This window comes from Penicillium cosmopolitanum (assembly GCF_028827165.1).
Source record: "Penicillium cosmopolitanum strain IBT 29677 chromosome Unknown utg000009l:1.0-9042332.0:1.0-9050551.0, whole genome shotgun sequence".
Taxonomy (NCBI): domain Eukaryota; kingdom Fungi; phylum Ascomycota; class Eurotiomycetes; order Eurotiales; family Aspergillaceae; genus Penicillium; species Penicillium cosmopolitanum.
This window is the reverse complement of record NW_026622679.1, coordinates 3,760,066-3,780,333: the sequence shown is the minus strand read 5'-3', so window position 1 is coordinate 3,780,333 and position 20,268 is coordinate 3,760,066. Positions and strand designations below refer to the sequence as shown.

At 54.3% G+C, this 20,268-nt stretch overlaps 2 protein-coding genes across 2 annotated transcripts; both read right to left on the bottom strand.

Moving 5' to 3' along the window:
- Positions 1-556: 556 nt before the first annotated feature.
- On the bottom strand, positions 557-12,620 carry lah (involucrin repeat protein; the record flags this gene model as incomplete). The annotated part of the gene is made up of 3 exons (XM_056634152.1): positions 557-2,107; positions 2,188-6,444; positions 6,522-12,620. 3 exons carry the CDS (start codon positions 12,618-12,620, stop codon positions 557-559), a joined length of 11,907 nt encoding a protein of 3,968 aa, XP_056484772.1.
- A 276-nt stretch (positions 12,621-12,896) lies between these two features.
- Positions 12,897-19,514, bottom strand: N7509_009514 (uncharacterized protein; the record flags this gene model as incomplete). Its single annotated transcript, XM_056634151.1, has 3 exons — positions 12,897-15,525; positions 15,575-16,542; positions 16,569-19,514. 3 exons carry the CDS (start codon positions 19,512-19,514, stop codon positions 12,897-12,899), a joined length of 6,543 nt encoding a protein of 2,180 aa, XP_056484771.1.
- Between the last annotated feature and the right edge of the window lie 754 nt (positions 19,515-20,268).

The following is a 20,268-nucleotide window of genomic DNA, read 5'->3' as shown; positions in this document are numbered from 1 at the left end:
GTTCAAAGGTCGAAGGGTCACTCAACCTTGGAAAGCCGGAGAAGTCGATTGCCTAAAACAGGCATGATGAGGTCAGCCACGAACTTGAACCTTTGGACACAATTGAGTATTAGGACGAGTAGTAGTAAATACTCGTAGTTATTACTAGTAGAACTACATAATATCTACATTTAGATTACTAGTTAGGTAGGTACTCAAGCATTGAGAATATGTAAACTTGAATGATTCTATTACAAGGCATGCATGCCAGAGTACAAGTCGTGAATCATCAGACATCAAAGATAGTAAATACATGTGCAGAGGCCGTTATAAAAAAAGGAAATAAAGGAAATAAAGGAAATAACGAAATAAACACAAAATCAAATCAAATCAAACAGATCAACTCCAATCGGTCGTCAGCGCGAGGGAATATCCGAGACCACAGGCCAGACGCCAAAAACCCGCCATGTTCACCAGAAGCAGAAAACGGAGGAAGAAAAAGGAAAAAAATCGAAAGACATTGACCCACGCATACTACAGATCAGAGCAGAAGCAACCATGATAAGAGTGTGACGCCTCAAATCACATTGCTCATGTCCATCGTAGAGGGGGCCATGGAGGGTGCCATGGATGGTGCCACACTATGGACGGAGCGGGATGCATCAAACGACATGCGATCACCACTCATCATCCGGGACACTCTCTTGTCTTTGCCGGGGCGAGCGATAAGGACTTGGGCAGGGCAGACGACGACTTCCTCCTCGCCTTCGCCGACATCGTTGCCCTTTTTGACGACGAGAGGGAAGAGCACGATGCGGACGACGGCCTGGGAGGATTCGAGCTCGTCGTTGGAGGTGGTTTCGCCGCTGCGCTCATTCATCAGCGCCGCGTTGAAGAAGACTTGACGGGCAAGGTCGCCGTTGGTGTCATATTCGGGCTGGAGAGGGGGGAGCATGATAAACTCTGCCAGCTGGGTGCGCATCTCCAGGGAGAGGTTGACAGCGACACGGAGGACCTTGCGAAGGGAGTCGAGGAGTTGGTCCTCGTTTTGAGAGGGGGGTGGAAGGATTCGCGACAGAGTGCCGAAGATCTCAAGTGCGACCGCTTCAGTGTCGCTCTGGCGCTGTGAGGCGAAAGCTGGCCGTCGCGACAGGAGGGTCAAGGTAGTAGCGCGCCAGCGATGAACTGCGCGGCGTGGACCGACCTCGCCCAATTGCTTTTCAAGGGACTTGAGTTTTTGACGTTGTTCACGGTCCATGCCGAAAAGGTAGCGAGTGAAGATGTACTCCCATACCATGGTCATGACCACCGACATAAAGACGTCGCGACGACGGACACGATCGGACAGGTACGCATCGGCGTCGGAGCCATCGAGGAAGGCGTTTTCGAACCGGTCGGCAATCTTCTCATCGGAGATGTCGACCAAGCGACGGCAGCGACGGTGATCAGAGTGCTTGGAGAAGCGCAGCACCCACTGTTGAACGTGGCCGCACAGCTTTTGGCACGCAGCGTCGAAGTAGTCCTCGTCGCGGAAGACGAGAGCGTTGTCATTGACCGACGAAGCGATCTGCTGTTGCAGCTCCTTCACTTTGTCGCGGGCTTCCTCCAGCTCTTCCCGTAGGCGTCGCAACTCAGCATCCTTTTGAGCGAGAGCCGACTCGATTTCTTGTCGGACCCGATCGTCCATCTCCGATGAGAGGGCATTGTGTTGCGATCGCAAGTCATCCAATTCGCGCGTGGAAGACTCGCGCACGGTAGTGACTTCGGCGGCATGGGCGGCAGCGAGGGCAGCATTGGAAGCTGTGAGACCCTCATTCTCCTGGGTGACACGACTCATTTCTTTCTGAAGCCAATCCACCGAGTTCTTGAGTTGTTCCACTTCGGCTTCGCGATCCCTCAGGTCGGCGCTACTACTGTTGAGGGCGCGGTCGCTCTTGCGACGAGAGACGCTGGCATTGCGCAATTTATCTTCGGCTTCATCGCGAGAGGCAATGAGTAAACGATTCTCTGAGATGAGTTGGTCGAGACGGCTTTCCATGTCCTGGAGGTGTTGCATGCTGCGGCGACGACGGACGCTAGGCGGTCGGCTGGGCGACCGCGGGGAGCTGGGTGTTTCACCCCAACCCTCCTACACAAACAAATTAGTAAACAAACAAAGAAATGGCCATAGTGACGGCCATGGAATGAAAATTAAAGGTCAAAACTTACATAAACATCCATGTTTCGCAGGGGGCGTTTGCCCTTGTCATTGACGGGGTCGTAGGATGAAGAAGAAGGAAGTTGATCGAGATCGAGATTGGGTGGAGGCTGGGAGGTCCGAGACGGAGGAGACTCAGGATGGGGCTGGAGCTGAGACTCTGACTCGTCCTCGTCTAAAGCCCGACTAGCCGCCCGCAGATCGCTGCTCGTGCTACGATTCGTGCGTCGTAGCTTGCCCTTGCTACCGCTGGGCTTGAGCACTGGCATCCCCTGCTCCGGAGTTTTTAATGGTGACAGTCCTGATCCACTGCCAGTGCCATTTCCACTGCCACTCTTGAGGCTGTCCTGACTGCGACTTTTCTCATTTTCAGGAGTAGGCCACCTCTCTCGTGCCATTGCATTGTCGGTGAATTTTCGCACTGGAGTCACTGGTCGTGGAAGGACATGCTCCGGTTTGATCTCCAGACGGGGCGTCCCGGAGCGAGCCATGGTCGCTTTATCCCCATCCACTGGTTCTTGCTCCGCAATGGGATCGAGCGGAGTCCGGGGTCGCGATAAACCATCATGATCCCCAAAAGGCCCTCCAAAGAGGGACCGCGGCGGTGATGGGCCACTGGTCGCAGGGATAGACTCTTCGTCAAGGGTCCATGTTCGCGGCGTTTGCTGATGGCGCCCGTGGATCACGGAGGGAGTTCGGCGTAGTGCAGAGAGGGAGGGGGATGGGGAAAGATCGGGGGCTTCCATCTGGGATGGCAATAGACGCCGGGGTGTAGATGCCTCTTCTGTACGTGTAGATGGAGACGAGTCGAATAGAATTGAGGATCGTTCCGTAGAGGCAGACTGCATGGGCCGCTCACCGTGAACCGGGAGCTCTGGTTCTGCCTCTGGTTCTGGCTCTTCGATCGGCGCTTTCTGGGAAGCGACAGGCGAGCCTGGTAAGCCCGGTACATCTTCAACGGAAATAGGCAGTTCACGACTGCTCTCAGTAATCTCTCTGGATTCGGGGGTCGCTTGGGGTGCTTCCGAGACGGGGATCGCGATATCGCGACTAGCTTCCATGTCCGCTTCAGTCTCTTCCTCAGCACTATCTTTTAGCGACGGGGTCTTGTTGTCCAGAGCTGATCGCTTGAACCCGCCTCGCTCGAGACCGGGAAAGAGATTGGCAATCTTGGAGCCACCGGGAGTCGTAGTTCTCGCCGGTGGCTGTGTTTCGATCTCCTTGGAGATCACAGTGTCAATTGGTGGCTCGGGGAAGTCAGTCGCCAGTTCGACTCTTTTATGCAAGGGCTCCTCCGTCTCAGGCTCAGCAAGGCTTGCCTGTTCGGACTTTCTCTTGTTTTTCTTGGCTTTTTTCTTGTCCTTTTTGCTCAATGGGGCAGTCCAGGCTTCTTCCTCGATCGCCTCGTGGGACTGCTCCTTGGCCTCTTGCAAAGCAACGGGGATTGCAGATTCATCATACTCCTCGATGGTCTGGGGAACTGGCTCAGGAACCTTGACCTGGAACTCTGGTGATTGTGCCTCGAAGGTCTCGCGCTTGGGAGACTGGCCATGCTCCCACTCGATTGTGGGGAATTCGTCATCACCCGGTTTCTTCTCCTTGGGAGCCGATTCCGAAAGCTCACGGTCATAGCTAGACTCTTCCTGGGCGACAGGGGCGGCAGGATCTTGTTCCTCAGCCGTAGTGGCGGGAGATGCTTCTACATCCAAGGCTTGGGCCGCTTTCTTGGCCTTCTTTGATTTCTTCTTTGAAGCCTTGCTTGAGAGTGGTGTTTCTGTGACTGGTTCGACAGGCTCGACGGGCTCGACGGGCTCGACAGGCTCTGATGGGATAGCGTCTGCAGCAGTCTCTGTCTCAGTAGGAGGGGGAGATTCAATTATAGGCTCAATCTCCCTAGACATCTCCGACTCAGGCTGGAGCTCCCTGGTTGATTCAGTTTCGACCTGGGGCTCAATTTGAACCTCAGGCTCCGGCTCAACTGTAGACTCAACTTCGGGTTTAGGGGCAGGTGCAGGCGTAGTCGTAGGCAGTTCGTCTTCGTCTTTAGACTCGGTAAAAGGTACCTCTGGGGTAGATTGTTCTTGGCTTTCTTCAACCGGCTCTTCAACTTCAACCTTCTTCTTATTCTTGCGCTTCTCCTTCTTGGACAGCTTCTTCGAAAGAGGGGCAGCGGCTTCTGGTTCCTGTTGTCGGTCTTCAAACAAATCACCAGCCACTTCGAGGTCTGCTGCCTTCTCAAGAGCCTGGCTTTGAAGTTTTGTCTCTTCCTCCTCTTTTTTGTGTTCTTGCTCTTCCGGAGAAGGGGTTTGATCGAGAGTAGCTTCATCGATTTTCTCGACAGGGAGGTCTTGATTCTTCTCTTCGGCAGGCGAAGGGCCATCGAAGGGGTCGAGGGAGACAACAGGCTCATCCTTTTCGACTTGTTCGGAAGCCTCTTGGGTCTCTGGCTCAATCGCAGCAGGGATATCATGGGATTCAGGTTGAGTGTCCGTTGTCTCCTCAGCTGGCACCTCGCGGACAGGCTCTGGCTCTGGGACAATCTCGCGAGTCGTTTCCATACCAGTCTCTTCAGAAGTTGTTGGGGCATCTTCATTGACAGCGTCGGCAGGTGCATCTTCCGTAGGAAGCTCTTCAGTGGGAGTGGCAGCCAGATCGGTAGGCTCTGTCTTTCCCTGCTTCTTAGCCTTTTTCTTTTCCTTCTTCGACAACTTGCGAGGGATGGGTTCAGCAGGCGATTCTTCTACCACAGGCTCAGGTTGGATTTCCTTCTCGAGGGTATCGGTTTGTTCCTCAGGCTGCTCGGGTTCTTCAACAATTGGTTCGGCGGCTTCAACTATCTCCTGTGTCGGCTCAATGGGCTCCTTTTCGGTCGACTCCACCGGTTGTGATTCATTCTGCTGCTCAAGTTCGCCTTGGCTATCTTCCACGGTGGGCATTTGTCTTGGAACTTCCATAGTTTCCTCGGGAGACACGGATGGTTCTTCCACGGTGGGCTCTGGCTCTGGCTCGGCAGGCTTTTCAGATTCAAGAGCGGCGGCGGCGGCAGCAGCAGCGGCAGCGGCAGCGGCAGCAGCCTTCTTCTTCTCCTTCTTGCTCATCTTCTTCGACACAGTAGGCCACTCAGTCTCAGGCTCCACTGCCGGTTCGACGGAAGTCTCTTCGACAAGGGGATCTGTGGCAGGAACTTCGAGAGCAGCTTCCTTGGTCGTATCAAGGGCGATTTCGGGCTCCTCGGTGTTGATCTCTGTAGAAGGCACTTCGGTAGCAGGCTGTTCTTCGCTGGCCTCCTCGGTAGCAGGCGGCTGTTCCTCGATCACCGGCGCGTCGATATCCTTTAGCGAATCGACGGGGTCGGAAGGCTGAGATTCGGGCTCAATCGTATCGAGCGGGGGCTGGTCTTCTTGTTGAGGAGTAGTGGCGGGGACATCGATATCTTGTGTAGGAGCAGCAAGCTCTTCAACTGCCTCGGGCAAGACCTCCTCGGTGGCCTTCTCTTCTGCGGCGGCGGCGGCAGCGGCAGCAGCAGCGGCAGCTTTCTTCTTCTCTTTCTTGCTCATCTTCTTTGGCACTGGTACATCTTCCACTGCCTCGGGCTCAGGAGCAGGAGCAGGCTCTTCTTGGGCCGGTTCGACCTCCTTGGAATATTCCACCTCTTCAACCGGCTGAGGTGTGGAAGGCTCAACAACATCTTCTGTCGACTGTACCGGCTCTTCAACGGGTACAACCTCCTCCTGTTCTGCAACTGGCTCGACCTCGGGCTCAGGGATTGACCTGTCGTGGGATTCTTCGACGATGGCGGGCTCGGCTTCCGTCTGCTCAGTCTTCTCCTCAACCACTTCCTCCGGCTCAGCGACAGGGACTTCTTCAATTTGCGCCTCCTCCTGCTGCTGCTTCTTCTTTTTATTCTTCTTCTTTTCTTTCTTGGACAAGGCTCGCTGGAGGGGTTCCTCAACAGGAAGCTCTTGTTCGGCGGGGGCACTGACATCCAGTGCGGTCTCAGTAAATTCATCAGCGGGAGCTTCTTCGACGATAGCTTTTTCAGTAATATCTTCCTCCTTCGGCACAGGCTCAACGATCTCCTCTCCTGTAATCTCCTCCTCGACAGGAGCAACATCCGCGGCAACATCATCAACAACGACCTTATCCTGCTTCTCTGCATCCTCCTTCACAACTTCATCAACAACATGGTCTTCGGCCACATTCGCTGCCTCAACTTCTTCGGTGGCTGGTGCTTCCCCCTCTTCTGCACATCTCGCTCCATCGACTCGCTAAAACTCATCGAACGCTCAAGCACGGACTGGGGAGGATAATCTGAAGAACGACTCTCTATCTCTGGCTGCTCTACCTGCGTAAACACGAATTCATCAGTCGGAGCTAATTCACTTGCCGGGACGTCGGGCGTTTCTATGTCGTGGGACTGATGATCTTTACCGTCATGCTCCGCAGGCGAGATTGCCGTCACGGGTATGGAAGGATCCCGTGTGTCTTCAGAAGGGACGGTCTTGTCAGAGTCTTGGGTGACTGGCTCGGCAGGGATGGCGGTATCATCGGTCGTGGAAGTGTCGGCTTCAAGGTTCTTGGACTGGCGCTTCTTCTTATCCTTCTTCGCTTTCCGCTTCTCCTTGGCTGACATGGCAACATCGATTTCGGGAGAAGCGGAGTCTGGCTGTGCTGGTGCATCGGTCGAAGGAGTGACCACCGGCTCGGCGGGTTCCTCGATGGGAGGGGTAGCCTCCTCCTCGATAGGATTCTCGGTCTCGGCGATTGTCGTTTCAGGCTCCTCGGGCTGTGTTGTCGCAGGGGCATCAGCTTTATCGTCCAATTCCTTCATTTCGGGCTCCTCGACCTTTGAATCTTCCACGATCTCCGGGGTGGCAACAGAAGCTTCCTCTCCTTGGGGAACATCTTGGTCAATGTCCTTGGGAGCTTCTGTCTGAGACTCTGCGGCAGCCTCGGGCTCCTGGAGTGCCTCTACGGGAGTGGAAGGAGTTGAAGGTTCTTCTTCAGTCAAGTCCACGGATTTGCCCTTCTTCTTTTTCTCCTTCTTCTTGAGCTTGCGGCGCTCGGCGGCAGTCAATGTAGCATCAACAATGGGCTCAGCCGCCTCTGTACTCTCAGTGGGCTTGTCATCGGAAGGGACTTGGCTTTCTGGCGACGGCTCAGATTGCTCGTCGGCTTGGGCAGTCGTCGATGGCTCTTCCGAAGTCTCCAGGGTTGGTTCAGGTGCAACTGTCTCCTGTGTGTTCTCAACTATCTCGCCGGAATGCTCAGACACCTCTTGAGTAACTTCAGGTTGATCGACAGCTGGTTCCTCGGGATTTGGGATGTCCTTGTCTGCGGGAACATCGGCAATTGCGGGATCTGTAGTTGGCTGAGCGACATCTTGGCTTACAAGATCCTCGGCAGCTGCATTGCTTGATTCTACATCTGCAGGAGCAGAGATAGACTCTTCTGCGAGGGGGTCGGCTGGGGAAGCAGGCGACTCGTCAAAGGCCACAGACTTGCGGTTCTTTTTCTTGTCTTTCTTCGCCTTCTTCTTTTGTGCCGTAGTCATAGGGACCTCTGGCTCAGCCTCGACGCTTTCTTGCTCGGGGACAGTGACATCCTTGGAAGCCTCTTCAGGGGCGGGCTCTTCTGTTGCAGGGGGAGCTTCCACAACGTCAGTTGGAACTACTGGCTCGGTGTTCTCAGCGGCAACTGGCTCGGGTACTTCAAGTTGTTCTTCAGGCACAGCAGAGTCGACAACGACAGGCTCGGCAGTAGAAGTTTCACCGATGGGTTCAGGAGCAGATTCAGAGGAGGGCTCAGCACTAGGCTCAGCACTAGGCTCAACGACAGGCTCAACGGCAGACTCAACAGAAGGCTCAGCAGTAGGCTCAGTAGTAGGCTCAGTAGACTCCTCCTTAACAGGCTCAGACTGAATCTCCGGAGTGACATCTTCAGAAACAGACTGATTCTTCTTGTTCTTCTTCTTCTTTTTCTTTGACTTGGAAGAAGTCTGTTCGGAGTCCTCGACAGAGGCACTCTCGACAGGAGGCTCCTCCGAAACCTGTTCCTCAAGCTTGGGGGTCTCTTCAGGAGAAGGCTCAGTAACAGCCTGTTCTCCTTGGGGTTGATCATCAAGAGACTTCTCCAAGGCAGGCATTTCTTCGACAGGGATATCCTGGACGGTAGAATCAGTCACAGTGGGATCTGCAGTTGGTTCTTCAGACACCGGCTCAGTGGGAGGGACAGCATCATCTGCAGACGGCTCAATAGGAACTTCAACTTGTTGCTCAGTTGATTCTGTCACAGGTTCAGGCGCGATCTCTTCAGAAGTGGCAGGGACGGTCTCAGCGGGTGCTTCTGTGGTTGGCTCGGTCTCCTTTTCGGCGGGAGTAGGATCGGTCTCGGGTACAGATTGCTCTTCAACCACAGATTGGCGCTTCTTTTTCTTGTCCTTCTTGGCTTTCTTCTTTTGGGCAGCTGTCATGGGAATTTCAGGCTCAGCGTCGGCTGTAGGAGGTTGAGACTCTTCTTGGGGTGCCTCTGCCTCTGCCTCTGCCTCTGCCTCTGGGACTTCAGGAAGCGGCTCGGCGGAAACATGGGCGGAGTCCTCTTCAATGGGGGTATTGGTTTCAAGAGGCTCATGTTTTGTCTCTTCCTCTTGAGATTCAGTTGAGGCAGGAACAACTTCAGAAGGAGCAGGAGTATCAACAAGGGTTTCCTCAACAGGTGCTTCGATTTCAGTCTGAATATCTCTGCTGGTCTCCTCGGTCTCAACAGCAGCGGCAGGGACGGCGGAATCCTCAGCAGCAAGAGTTTCAGCTACAGGAATTTCGGCGTCAGCGGTGGCCTCTGTTTCCTTGGTTGCTTCAGTCTCAGGGTTGGGAGCAAGCACAGTCTCAACGGCTTGTGCGTCGTCAGCAACCACATCAACATTTTCTTGTTCCTTCTGCTGCTGCTTCTTCTTAGCCTTCTTGGCCTTTCTCCTCTCAGCTGCTGTCATAGGAACCTCCGCCTCAGGCTCGGCAACAGGTTCTTGTTCAGCAGGCTGCTCTTGGGGCTCTTGAGGAACTTCGGGCTGCTCTGCTGCGGGCTCGTAGATTTCAACGTCAGCAGGAACGTCGACAGCTGTCTCCTCAGCAGGGGCAGAGTCTTCCTGTTCAAGTTCCTTTGGCTGCTCCGGCTGGACCGAATCATCTTGTTTCTCTTCGGCAGCAGCGACTTCCTCTGCTACTGCTTCAGGAGCAACTTCGATTTCTTTGGCAATATCTTCGACTGGAGCTTCAACAGGGGGGGTGTCCTCGACAATCGGGGTTGCTTCAATAGGCTCGGCGGATTCGACTGGCGGAACGGGCTCGACTGGCTCGGAAGGCTCAACGGATTCAGCGGGTTCAGCGGGTTCAGCGGGTTCAGCGGACTGAAGAGGCTCAGATTCAGCAGGTTGAGGCGCAGGCTGGGCATCAGCGGGCTTTTCTTCCTCGGGAATAGAAGAAACACTCTGCTTAGCCTTCTTTTTCTTGTCCTTCTTGGCTTTCTTTCTCTGCGCAGCGGTCATTGGAACTTCAGATTCAGCCTCAGCCTCGGCCTCAGGGGCAGTTTCAGAAGCAGGTTCGACTGGGATTTCGCGAGTCTCCTCTGTGGGTTGAGGCTCTGAGACAGCTTCAATTGGCTCGGATATAGGCTCGGCGGGCTCAGCGGCGGGGAAAATAGATTCTGAAGTAGGTTCAACAGGCTCGATAGATTCAGGAGCAGGTTCGACAGACTCAGGAGCAGGCTCAACGTGATCAAGGACAGACTCGGGTTCCTGAACAGCAGGAGACTCCTCAGAAGAAGGCTCAACGATTTCCTTGCTAAGCTGTTCAGGACCAAGCTCAGGCTGAACATCAGCAGCAGCAGAAACATCCTGGGAATCAGCAGGTTCACCGGAAGCTGATTTCTCAGGCTTGACATCTTCGGCAACCTGTTCCTGTTCCTGTTCCTGTCCAGGCTCGGGATCAGCAGGTTTGGATTCAGAAGGAAGATCCGTCTCTTCAGTAGCAGACTTGTTCTTCTTCTTCTTCTTTTTGTTCTTCTTCTTTGAACCTGCTTCTTCCACTGCTTCTTCAGGCTTGGGTTCCTCGGGCTGCTCGACTGGGACTGTGGGCTGCTCTTCAATTGGCTGGTCGGAGGGAATATCTTTGATCTCCTCGGTGGTGACAGGCTGCTCCTGGACAGTCTCGTGGAACATGTCTTCGTCTGATTCGGCGGTCTTGTCTGTTGGCTCAGTGGGGGCTGGAGGGGTATCGACATTTTGCTCCGGCAGGGCTGATTCTTGGGCCTCGGAGAAGACGGGCTCTGACTCTTCGATCTCACGGGAGTCAGATGCTGGCACTTCGGTAGACTTTTCAGCGTCCTCCACCACTGGCTCTGACTGCTCAGTAAAGCTGGGAACATCATGCTCAAGGTTCTCGGCAATAACTGGTTCGGTAGTGTCAACAATTTCGCGAGTCTCTTGGGCATCAGAAGACACTTCTTCAGCTGGAGCTGGAGCTTCGGGGATTTCCTTTTCCGTAGACTCAGTCTCAACAGCAGGGGTAGACTCCGAGACAGGCTCAAGAATAGTTTCTTGTTGGTCTTGGGCCTGCTCTGGCGATTGTTCAGGAGCAACATCTGTGACAGCATTCTCTGCTTGCTCCGCACTGGAGAGACCCTTCGACTTCTTTTTCTTGTCCTTCTTGGCTTTCTTCTTCTGCGCTGCGGTCATGGGGACTTCAGGCTCAGGCTGAGCTTCAACAGCAGGCTCTTCGAGGTTAGTCTCAGCGGGCTCGACAGGAGTTGTATCGATCTCTCGTGTAGACTCAATGGCAGCGGAGTCAACGGGCTCGGTGGGAGCGGGAATTGGCTCAGCCTCGATTTCCCTAGAGACTTGAATTGGCTCAGCCTCTGGCTCGGGTATAGCAGGAGCAGAAACCTCTTCCACAGGAGCGGGAGCCTCTTCAACGGGAGCTGGAGCCTCTTCGACAGGGAGAGGAGCCTCTTCGACAGGAGCAGGAATAGCTTCAGGCTCAATAGAACGAGATCCACCCTCAACCTCCAGACCAGGAACAGGAACCTGTTCCTCAACAACCGGAGCAGACTCAGAAGACAAATCAACGCTATCGCTAACTTGATCCTTCTTCCCCTTCTTATTCTTCTTCTTTTTCTTCTTTGAAGAAGACGTAGTCGCCGGCTCCTCTGCAACCGGTTCCTCTGTAGCTGTGGGTTGCTCTTGAACAGGCTCAACGGGTTGCTCTGGCTCTGCAGACTCGGGAACAATATCCTTATCTGCTTCCTGCTCAATGGACTCTTCAGGTGCGAAAATTTCAGGACCTTTTTCTTCAATGGCGGTACCTGGTTCTCCGAGTTGCTGGTCGGCCACATTCACATCGACATCGACGTCAACATCAAGTTGAGCAGGTTGTTCAAGATCAAGTTCACGGGTATTCTCATGCTGACCACCTTCACCTTCAACAGCAGATTCATATTCATCATGCTCCTGCTGCTTCCCACCAACCATCGACCCCTCAGCCGAAGGCAAATTCTTCATCGTAGGCGAAGAAGGAATTTCAGGATAAGAGTTCGGATCCTGCAGCAATTCAGACGGAGAATGGAATTCATACTTCAATTTCTCCTTCTTAGCTGATTCGGGGACATGTGCGAAATTCTCCGCTGTTGGCGTTGCCTGCTGGGAATCGAGAACGTCGAGTTCGCGATCGACGTCGACGTCTCGGTCATGGTCAGTCGAGATAGTGAGGCCAGCTGGTCGACGATTCTCCATGATGGAGTGGCTAAGGTCGACATTTTCCCAGCTCCGGACTCCATCCTCCTGGTTTAGGGCGCGGAGGTCTTCGACAGAGGGGGCGCGGGAGGAGGTTTTGCTGGATGGTAGAGAGGGGAGTGGTTCGTCTGCCTCGGGTTCGGCTTTACTTGAGCCGTGACGCTCGACGAGCCAGAGAGGACGGATCTCTCGCGAGTTGCGGAACTCGACGGAGTTCAGGCGGCGGTGGCGCTGGGTAGGCGAGCCTGGTGATGGTACAGCTGGTGGTGGTGATTCTGTCGTTGGCACTGGTACTGGCACCGCACGCGAGAGGCCGGGGGATAACGGTGGGCGGCGGAAGTGCAAGGGGACTGCTGTGGGTGATTCGGTGATGGATCGTGCAGTGGAATGGCTGCGGCCGCGAGTGATGTCTTCTCCTCCAGATGATGATGCTGCTACTGTTGCATTTCGAGTGGCTTCTGGGGAGGAGGGTCTACTCTGGGACTTCGGGGCCAGATCGAGGGCGGTTTTGTCTGCGGCTGGAGGGGATGTGGAGCGACTGCGAGGTCGTTGGTGCAAGAGGTTCTCACCTAATGCTAGACCAGCCGCTGAGATGGCTGCTCCCTTTGCAAACGATTCAAGCCCCGAAGCACCACGGTCATCGCGCTCAGCGGCGGCTGGCATTTCGGGGCGCTCCCCTAAAAAAAGAGTCGTCGCGGTCGTCATTATAATCGGAAGGCTTTCCGTCCTGCACATGGAATAATACCAAAAGAAATGCTTAGCATAATATTCGTTGTTTTTGTTTTTGCTTTTTTGGGGGGGAACATGGTCATCATATGCATTGGGGAAGGCCACCAAAAACCAATCCAACAAAAGGGGCAACTAAATATGGCACATAACAGTGTACAAGAATCAAATTCAAACATGTCATCAAGAAAAAGAAAAGAAAAATTTCAGATGCTATACCTTCTCATTATCCCTTCGTTTCCCAGATTCAACGATCTCCTCGTACCGATGGCGACGGCGCTCTTCCTTCTCTTGCCGACGTGATCGATACTCTTCCAGATTGGTACCATCCCGGAGCTCTGCATCCTTGTCCGAATCAAAATCATCCCGCTTCGATCCACGGCTGGAGCTGCGCGACTTGGAAGAGCGCTTCTTGTGGCGGCGCCGTTCGTCGTCAACGCCAGCCTCTGACATTGCCTCCCGAGATGAATGCTTCTCTAAGGAGGAGGTAGAGCGATTTCTGTCATCGGCAGGTGCTGAGACGCGCGAACCAAAGAGGTTGCGCAGGAACCCAGAAGGATTCTTTTCCTTGTCTTCCTTGCTAGTGCTCCGACGCTTCTCTCGTGTTTCATCAATACGTGCGGGAGAAGATGTGATGGAAGCATTGTCATCAAAGTCATTACCAGAGGAGCGATGGCGGCGGTGGTGCTTGCGACGCTCAGACTTGTCTCCTTCTTCATAAGCGGTCACAACAGATCGGGCATCATCGTCCACGGAGAAAGGGTCGCTCTCACGCTTGGATCGCTTCTCATCCTTGTCCTTACTGCGGCGCTTCTCACGCGTCTCGTCAATAATTGCGGGAGACGAGGTGATTGAAGCATTGTCATCAAAGTCGCGAAGGCCAGAAGAACGATGGCGGTGTTTGCGGCGCTCAGACTTATCCGCATCCTCATAGGAGGTCACGGCGGATCGGGCATCGTCATCAACGGAGAAAGTATCGCTATCACGCTTGGAGCGATGCTTGCGCCGCTTCTTCTTCTCATCACTACCTTCATCATCTTCGGGAGAAACATTTTCGCGGGTCAGATCAGCGGGCAAGTCACGAGGCAGGTCGAAATCATCACCGCTTCGGCGGGACTTCTTTGACTTGGTCGACTTCTCCGAGTCTCTCTCGAGAGGAGCAGAGACAGCCGAGCGCGAATCATATCGGTCGTCAAAAACATCCCGAGGAGAATCAACACGGGGAGCCTTAGAATAGGGTTCGACGTCGCGAGGCTGATCACGAGAGATATCAAAATCATCGCCACTGCGACGAGACTTCTTTGACTTTGCCTTCTCATAATCCTGTCCGACGGGTACTGAAACAGCCGAGTATTTATCATAAGGAACCTCGACGTCTCGGGACGCATCAGCAACAGCCTCCTCTCCAAACGGCTGAACGTCGCGAGACAGGTCACGAGAGAAATCAATATCATCGCCGCTACGACGAGACTTCTTGGATTTGGACTTCTTCTCGTCCTCTTTGCTAACGGGAGCAGAAACAGCCGAGTAGGTATCATACGGAACCTCGACACCTCGGGGGACATCAGCAGGAGTCTCCTCCGCAAAAGGCTGAACATCGCGGGGCAGTTCCCGAGAGAAATCAATATCATCGCCGCTACGACGAGACTTCTTAGATTTGGACTTCTTCTTATCCTCCTTTGAAACAGGAGCAGAAACAGCCGAGTAGGTATCATACGGAACCTCGACATCTCGGGGGGCATCAGCAACAGCCTCCTCTCCAAACGGCTGAACGTCGCGAGACAGGTCACGAGAGAAATCAATATCATCGCCGCTACGACGAGACTTCTTGGATTTGGACTTCTTCTCGTCCTCTTTGCTAACGGGAGCAGAAACAGCCGAGTAGGTATCATACGGAACCTCGACATCTCGGGGGACATCAGCAGGAGTCTCTTCCGCAAAAGGCTGAACATCACGGGGCAGTTCCCGAGAGAAATCAATATCATCGCCGCTACGACGAGACTTCTTAGATTTGGACTTCTTCTTATCCTCCTTTGAAACAGGAGCAGAAACAGCCGAGTATGAATCATCACGAGGTTCAATATTGCGAGGCTCATCATCACCAAATCCACCAGGCATGGAGAAAACATTGTGGTCATCGAGAGATTCGTGGCGAGGCTTGCCGTTTAATTGTTCAATTACCTCCTGGGCAATGGAACTGCGCTCGCGAGTTGGGGATGAAGAAAGATCATTGTCTTTAGCGGAGAATGGGTCGCTGGTAATAGGGCCGATATCTCTGGACTGGCGATCATAGCTGCCGACTTCGCCCTCGACGTAGCCGTGGCTTTCGGGATTCTGAGTAGCCCAGTTCGATCGCGGAGAGAATGTTCCTTCATCACCTGAGCCGGGTGGGGAAGTGCGGGTGTGGTACTTCGGATCATCGATGATGAAGGAGGGATCGAAGCCGGCTGCTTCAGTTCCAGCGGCAACGATGGCAGCGAATTCGATGTCATCGCCGTAACCAGACTTGGAGCTGACATCCTTGGACTTGGACTTAAATTGCTCCAGGTCGCCCAGAGAAAGGTCTCTGGCGTTGTCTTCCATGGGAGAGATGTCATGCTCAAGCGGATCTTGCTCGGAGGAAGAAGGCACTTCGTACTCGTGGGTTGAGTGCTCGCCCCAGGAAACACGAGAGCCAGTTGATGGACGCTCACGCTGCTTACGCGCAACGGGTTCGGGAGGCTCGACCTGTTCGGCATGCTCAACATGCTCTTCGGGTTCGACGTACTCGACGAGTTGTTCGGTTTCGGGGGCTCGCGCTGCGGAGGTAGGGGTCGACATGCCCAGAGCAGATCCATTCACGCTAACAGGGGGGGGTGGGATCAATGTAATTAAGTCGTGGAACCGGCCACGGAAGTCCTTCGTGATTTTCATAAGGTTCTTGTCCGAATCGTGACATGTCTTCATCGCGCAATTCTCCGCGGGCCTTGCGGACGGAAGCAGGGACGACTTCAACGATCGAAGGCTGCTCAGCAACATCGCGAGTCTTTTGTTCATCTGGACTGTGACGAATTTCGGAAGGCGCGTAGAATTCGGCGTAGTTATCATGGACAGGGGATGGAGAGGCGGTCTTGCGAGATGAACGCTTGCCTTCCGCATCACGGGTTTCCACAGATGATACCCTCTCAACGGGCTCTGGGATGTCAGATCTCGACACAATGGACGATTCGGCGTCACCTTGCTGTCTTCTTTCCGCTCGACGCTTCTCACTACGAGAAACGCGCTGAGAGCTAATCTCAGAGGCGTTGTCAGACTTATGAGAAGAGGTAAGGGCACCGACTGCAACTGCGCCAATGGCCCCAATGGCAGCTGCTTCAACCCATGAGGAAGAGCTCTTGTCCTTTCCGCTCTCGCGACGCCCTTCTTCCTCTGGGTCCTTACGACGGCGCTCGCGACGGTCTGCATCTCGCTGAGCATCCTCTTCTTCGCGGTCGATCAACTGGACTGATTGATCGCCGTGGAAGTCTTCGCGTGATCTCTGGTCACGGCGGTTGAGACGGCGTTCGCGCTCGGCTTGCTCGTCGGTCAGGTTGAAAGAAACAGAGGCTTGGTCTTTAGTCGTAGAGCGGCGCTTGAGGCTCGATGCAGTCTCTTGAGTAGGGAAAACCGGAGAGGAGTCGCTTCGGCGGGGTTTGCGAATATCGGCATCATCTCGACTCCAGGCAGGATCCCGAGAGGCTTGGAATCGAGAGTCGTACTGATCTTGTTCATTGGCAAAGATAGCAGGGACAACAGGTGCGCTGTAAGCGGGAATAGAGACTGGCATGGTGCCTTGAGAGGTGTAAATGGCTTGAGAGACAGGCGTGACAGGCTGTGGCTGCTGAAGGGGAATCGGTCCGGGCGGACGAGAGGAGTTTGACCACCGGAGACGACAGATGGAGACATGTTGGCAACGTCAAAGCGAGAAGGATCGGAGGTAGGCACAGGATAAACCTGCTGCAGGCTACCAGCCTGGCTAGATGGACGACTATCGCGTTGGTGAGCAACCGAAGCAATAGCAGCACTTCCGAGAACACCAGCACCAACGGCCATAGCAGCATTGGCGGCAGAACTCTTCTCCTTCTTCTCTTTCTTGTCTTTCTTGTCTTTCTTGCTTCCCCATCTCCAACCCCAGCCTCCACGACTGCTACTGGAGTCGGAATGAGAATCGCTGCTGTGAGCACCACCGAAAGCCAGGGCGGAGCTAACGCTCGATGGAGAGTCTTCAGAAGAATCGGCGTCAATCCATTCTGCATCCTCGTTCGCAGACGAAGCGTACTGGGAGTGACGAGAGCGAGATTCCCTGCCAGCTAGCATTTGACCAGTGCTGCGACGATTAGGAGATGAAGCAGCAAGAGCAGTGGCAGTAGCACCCAAGCCAAGAAGTGCTGCATTGATATCTTCGTCCTTCTTGCCCTTCTTCTTCTCCTTCTTAGACTTAGACTTCTTCGAAAATCCAGTTCCAAAAGCTAGGTCGGCATCAAGATCGGAAGACGAGGAACTATTGAATGAGAAAAATCCACGCTTGGTCTTCTTCTTCTTCTTGCTAGTCTTCTTCAACTCTCGCTTCCTCGCACGATTTTCAGAGCTGGATGTGAAGAAAGAGGTAAAACCTCCAACAGACTTGGGAGCAGGTCGAGAAAAGTCGACAAAGGAAGAGTCGGAAGATGATTCCTTGCGGCGTTGCGTGCGCGAGGGAGAGCGGCTACGGCTTCGATTGTGATGTTTCGCGACAGCAAGAGCACCGGCACCAACAGCGGCACCCAAGGCGGCTTTCTTGACAAACGAATGACGACCAGATCGGGAGGAAGATCGCGAGCGAGAACGGGTCCGTCGAGAATGCTTGCTGTCTGAGTGGTACTCTCGCTGTGGGCTGCGTTCGGACCGGCGGACAACACCACGCGAAGTATAGCTTCTGCGGTCGGAGTTGGAGAGATCATCACCATCGTGAGAGACACGGTCACCAGCCATACGACCAGAGCGAACACTGTAGGAGTCATCAAAATCCTTTCCAGCAAAGATTGACTTTGTGGCGTAGCCAGCCAGCATGCCCGGCAACCACGAGGACGACTTCTTGCTCGATCGCTTGCGCCGACTTTCATCTTCCGAAGAATGGTATCGACTGAGTTTGCTCACTCGGGAAGAACTGCTAGCGCTGTAGCGATCGGCAGAGTGTCGACGCCGATCATAGTGATGTTTGCGAGGCGCATCAATTGAGGTGGTTTGCGGATCAAAGCAGTACTTGCAGACACCAATGGTTTCGGTGTAGTCCTCGAATCGTCCCACAGCTTCCGGGTCGCGCCAGAAGTCCACGAATTTCGAGAGGGGACCTCGCTGGCGCTGTTGATATGCAAGACCACCGGGCGCGTAGGGGTAGTATCCTGGACGGTGCGAGATTGGGTGCGAATGAGAATGAGAATGACCAGCATGGGCAGCATACGCCGCTGCACCTGCAGCTCCCGTTGCCATCATGGCATTATGAGAACCGGAAGCATATGGGGGCAGACCAGCCTGGGAAGAGTCCCCGTAGTGCTGATACTGATGCTGATGCTGATGTTGATGAGCATATTGAGACGCGCTCTCCGGGCTCGAGGAGTGATGCTGATGGCCGAGCATATATCCTGCTGCTGCACCTGCTGCTGCAACTCCAACGCCGGGACCAATACCATATGTAGAAGGCTTTGGCGGCTTGCTGGTACTAGTGGCAGCCGGCTGCGAGTACGAAGCTGATTGGTGATAGGCAGAGTTGGAATGCTGGGACTGGGTGTCTTCGTAGGAGGACGAGGCGTGTCCCAAACCATATGTTGCAGCTCCCGCGGTGGCTGCTAGTGCTGCTGCAGGGACCGCGCTGGCAGAAGGCTTGCTAGGCTTGGAAGGCTTGGAAGGCTTGGAGGGCTTTGAAGGAACGGCTTGCGACTCGACGGGACCCGCATCATCGAAATAAGAGGCGGCCGCACCGACTGCACCAACACTGCTAGGCTCTGGCGGGGGGTTGGAAGTAGGAGACGCGGCTTGCAAATGCGCTTGATGAGCGGGGATTACCAGAGGCTCAGGCGGCCGGATGCCAGGTTGCTGCTCAACGGACTGGCCTTGGTCACCATAATAATCTGCGGCAGCACCGGCGGGATTCGGGGGCATATATGGCTCTGCAGTGCCGGTGGGGAATTGACCAGGGAATTGTTGTTGTACATGAGGGTCATACGGCGATGGAGAAGAGTCGTGGGCGGGCGAGAAGGCCGCCGGCGGCATTCCACTGTCGTATTGGCCGGGGAATTGTGAAAAGCCAGGCGCTGCCACATCGGCGGCAAATTGAGCGCCAGGAGCACTGGATGGCATATAGGGGTCTCCCGAATGTGTGCGCCGGCGCTCACGGCGGTCCTCGCGATCCAAATCGTCATCGGTCGCTCGGCGGCTTTTTCTCTTTTCACGTTCACGGTCACGGTCACGATCGCGACTCTCGGATCGGTCGCGGTCACGGCGGCGAGAGGCCTTGCTCTCTCGATCGCTATCTCTGCGCTTGGGGGTCCGCTCGATGATGCGATCGGGGGAATCGTAGGACTCGGGTTCGGCGGTCACGAAGGAAGCGACAGAATCACCAGCGGCGCTTGGAGCAGTACGGCGGCTCCCGGAAGCAGAGGGCTCATAGTCAACCAAGTCACCCAGGCCGCGATCACGGTCGTCACCCCGTGAGGACTTGCGGCTATGTGTGGACTTGGAATCGGTCTTGCGACGGCTGGACTTGGAGCTGGAGCTGGTGGTGCTTCGGACGTCGGAGGACGACCGGTTGCCCCCGCCCATGAGGGCTTTGAACATGGTGGGCAATTAATTAGGAGGAGAGAGAGACACCATGTGGGGGAATGTGAGGGGAGGGTGGGGGGGGGAATGGAATGTCGATTGAAGGTAAAGTTGGAGGTTGGTGAGGGTTGAACTTGAAGGTGGAAGTAAAAAGCGGAGGATGTTATGGTTTGTTTGGGGGGGAGTAAACAACGGAGCTGAACCGTGGATCTTCGGCCCAAGCGGGACTGGTGAACCCACTGAGAGGGCTGATGGTGAGACGAGATCAGTGAGATCGGGGAACCACAGGAGTCGTACCTAGAACATCAGTAGTAGTACTAGTTACTACTCAACTCAAAGATTACCTGCGTAATGCTGTCAAATTGTGCAGAGTCCGAGTGCGAAGAATGCAGAAGGAATGCAGAAGGCAAAGGCAGAGAGGAATCGAGCTGAAGCGAACGAGTGGAGCGAATCAAATCGCGGTGAGGAAAGTGCACGTGCCACGACAACAGAGCGGTGCATAACAGAAGTACATACAGTATAGTATAGTATAGTATGTACCTAGGTATACTATACTGTATCTAGGTGATACAGTATTAGTATTCATTAATTGCTCAGTTCACACTTAATTGGGAATATACTAGTAGTACTTACCTAGGTAATAAGGGGTGGGGGATATGTAGTAGTACCAGTACTGCCCAGGGCAACTATATACATCCGAGGTCATGGTGGCACTTTCAATTTATATACATTCAAGTTAACGTACCCAGGGCTACTACTACTAGTATACCCA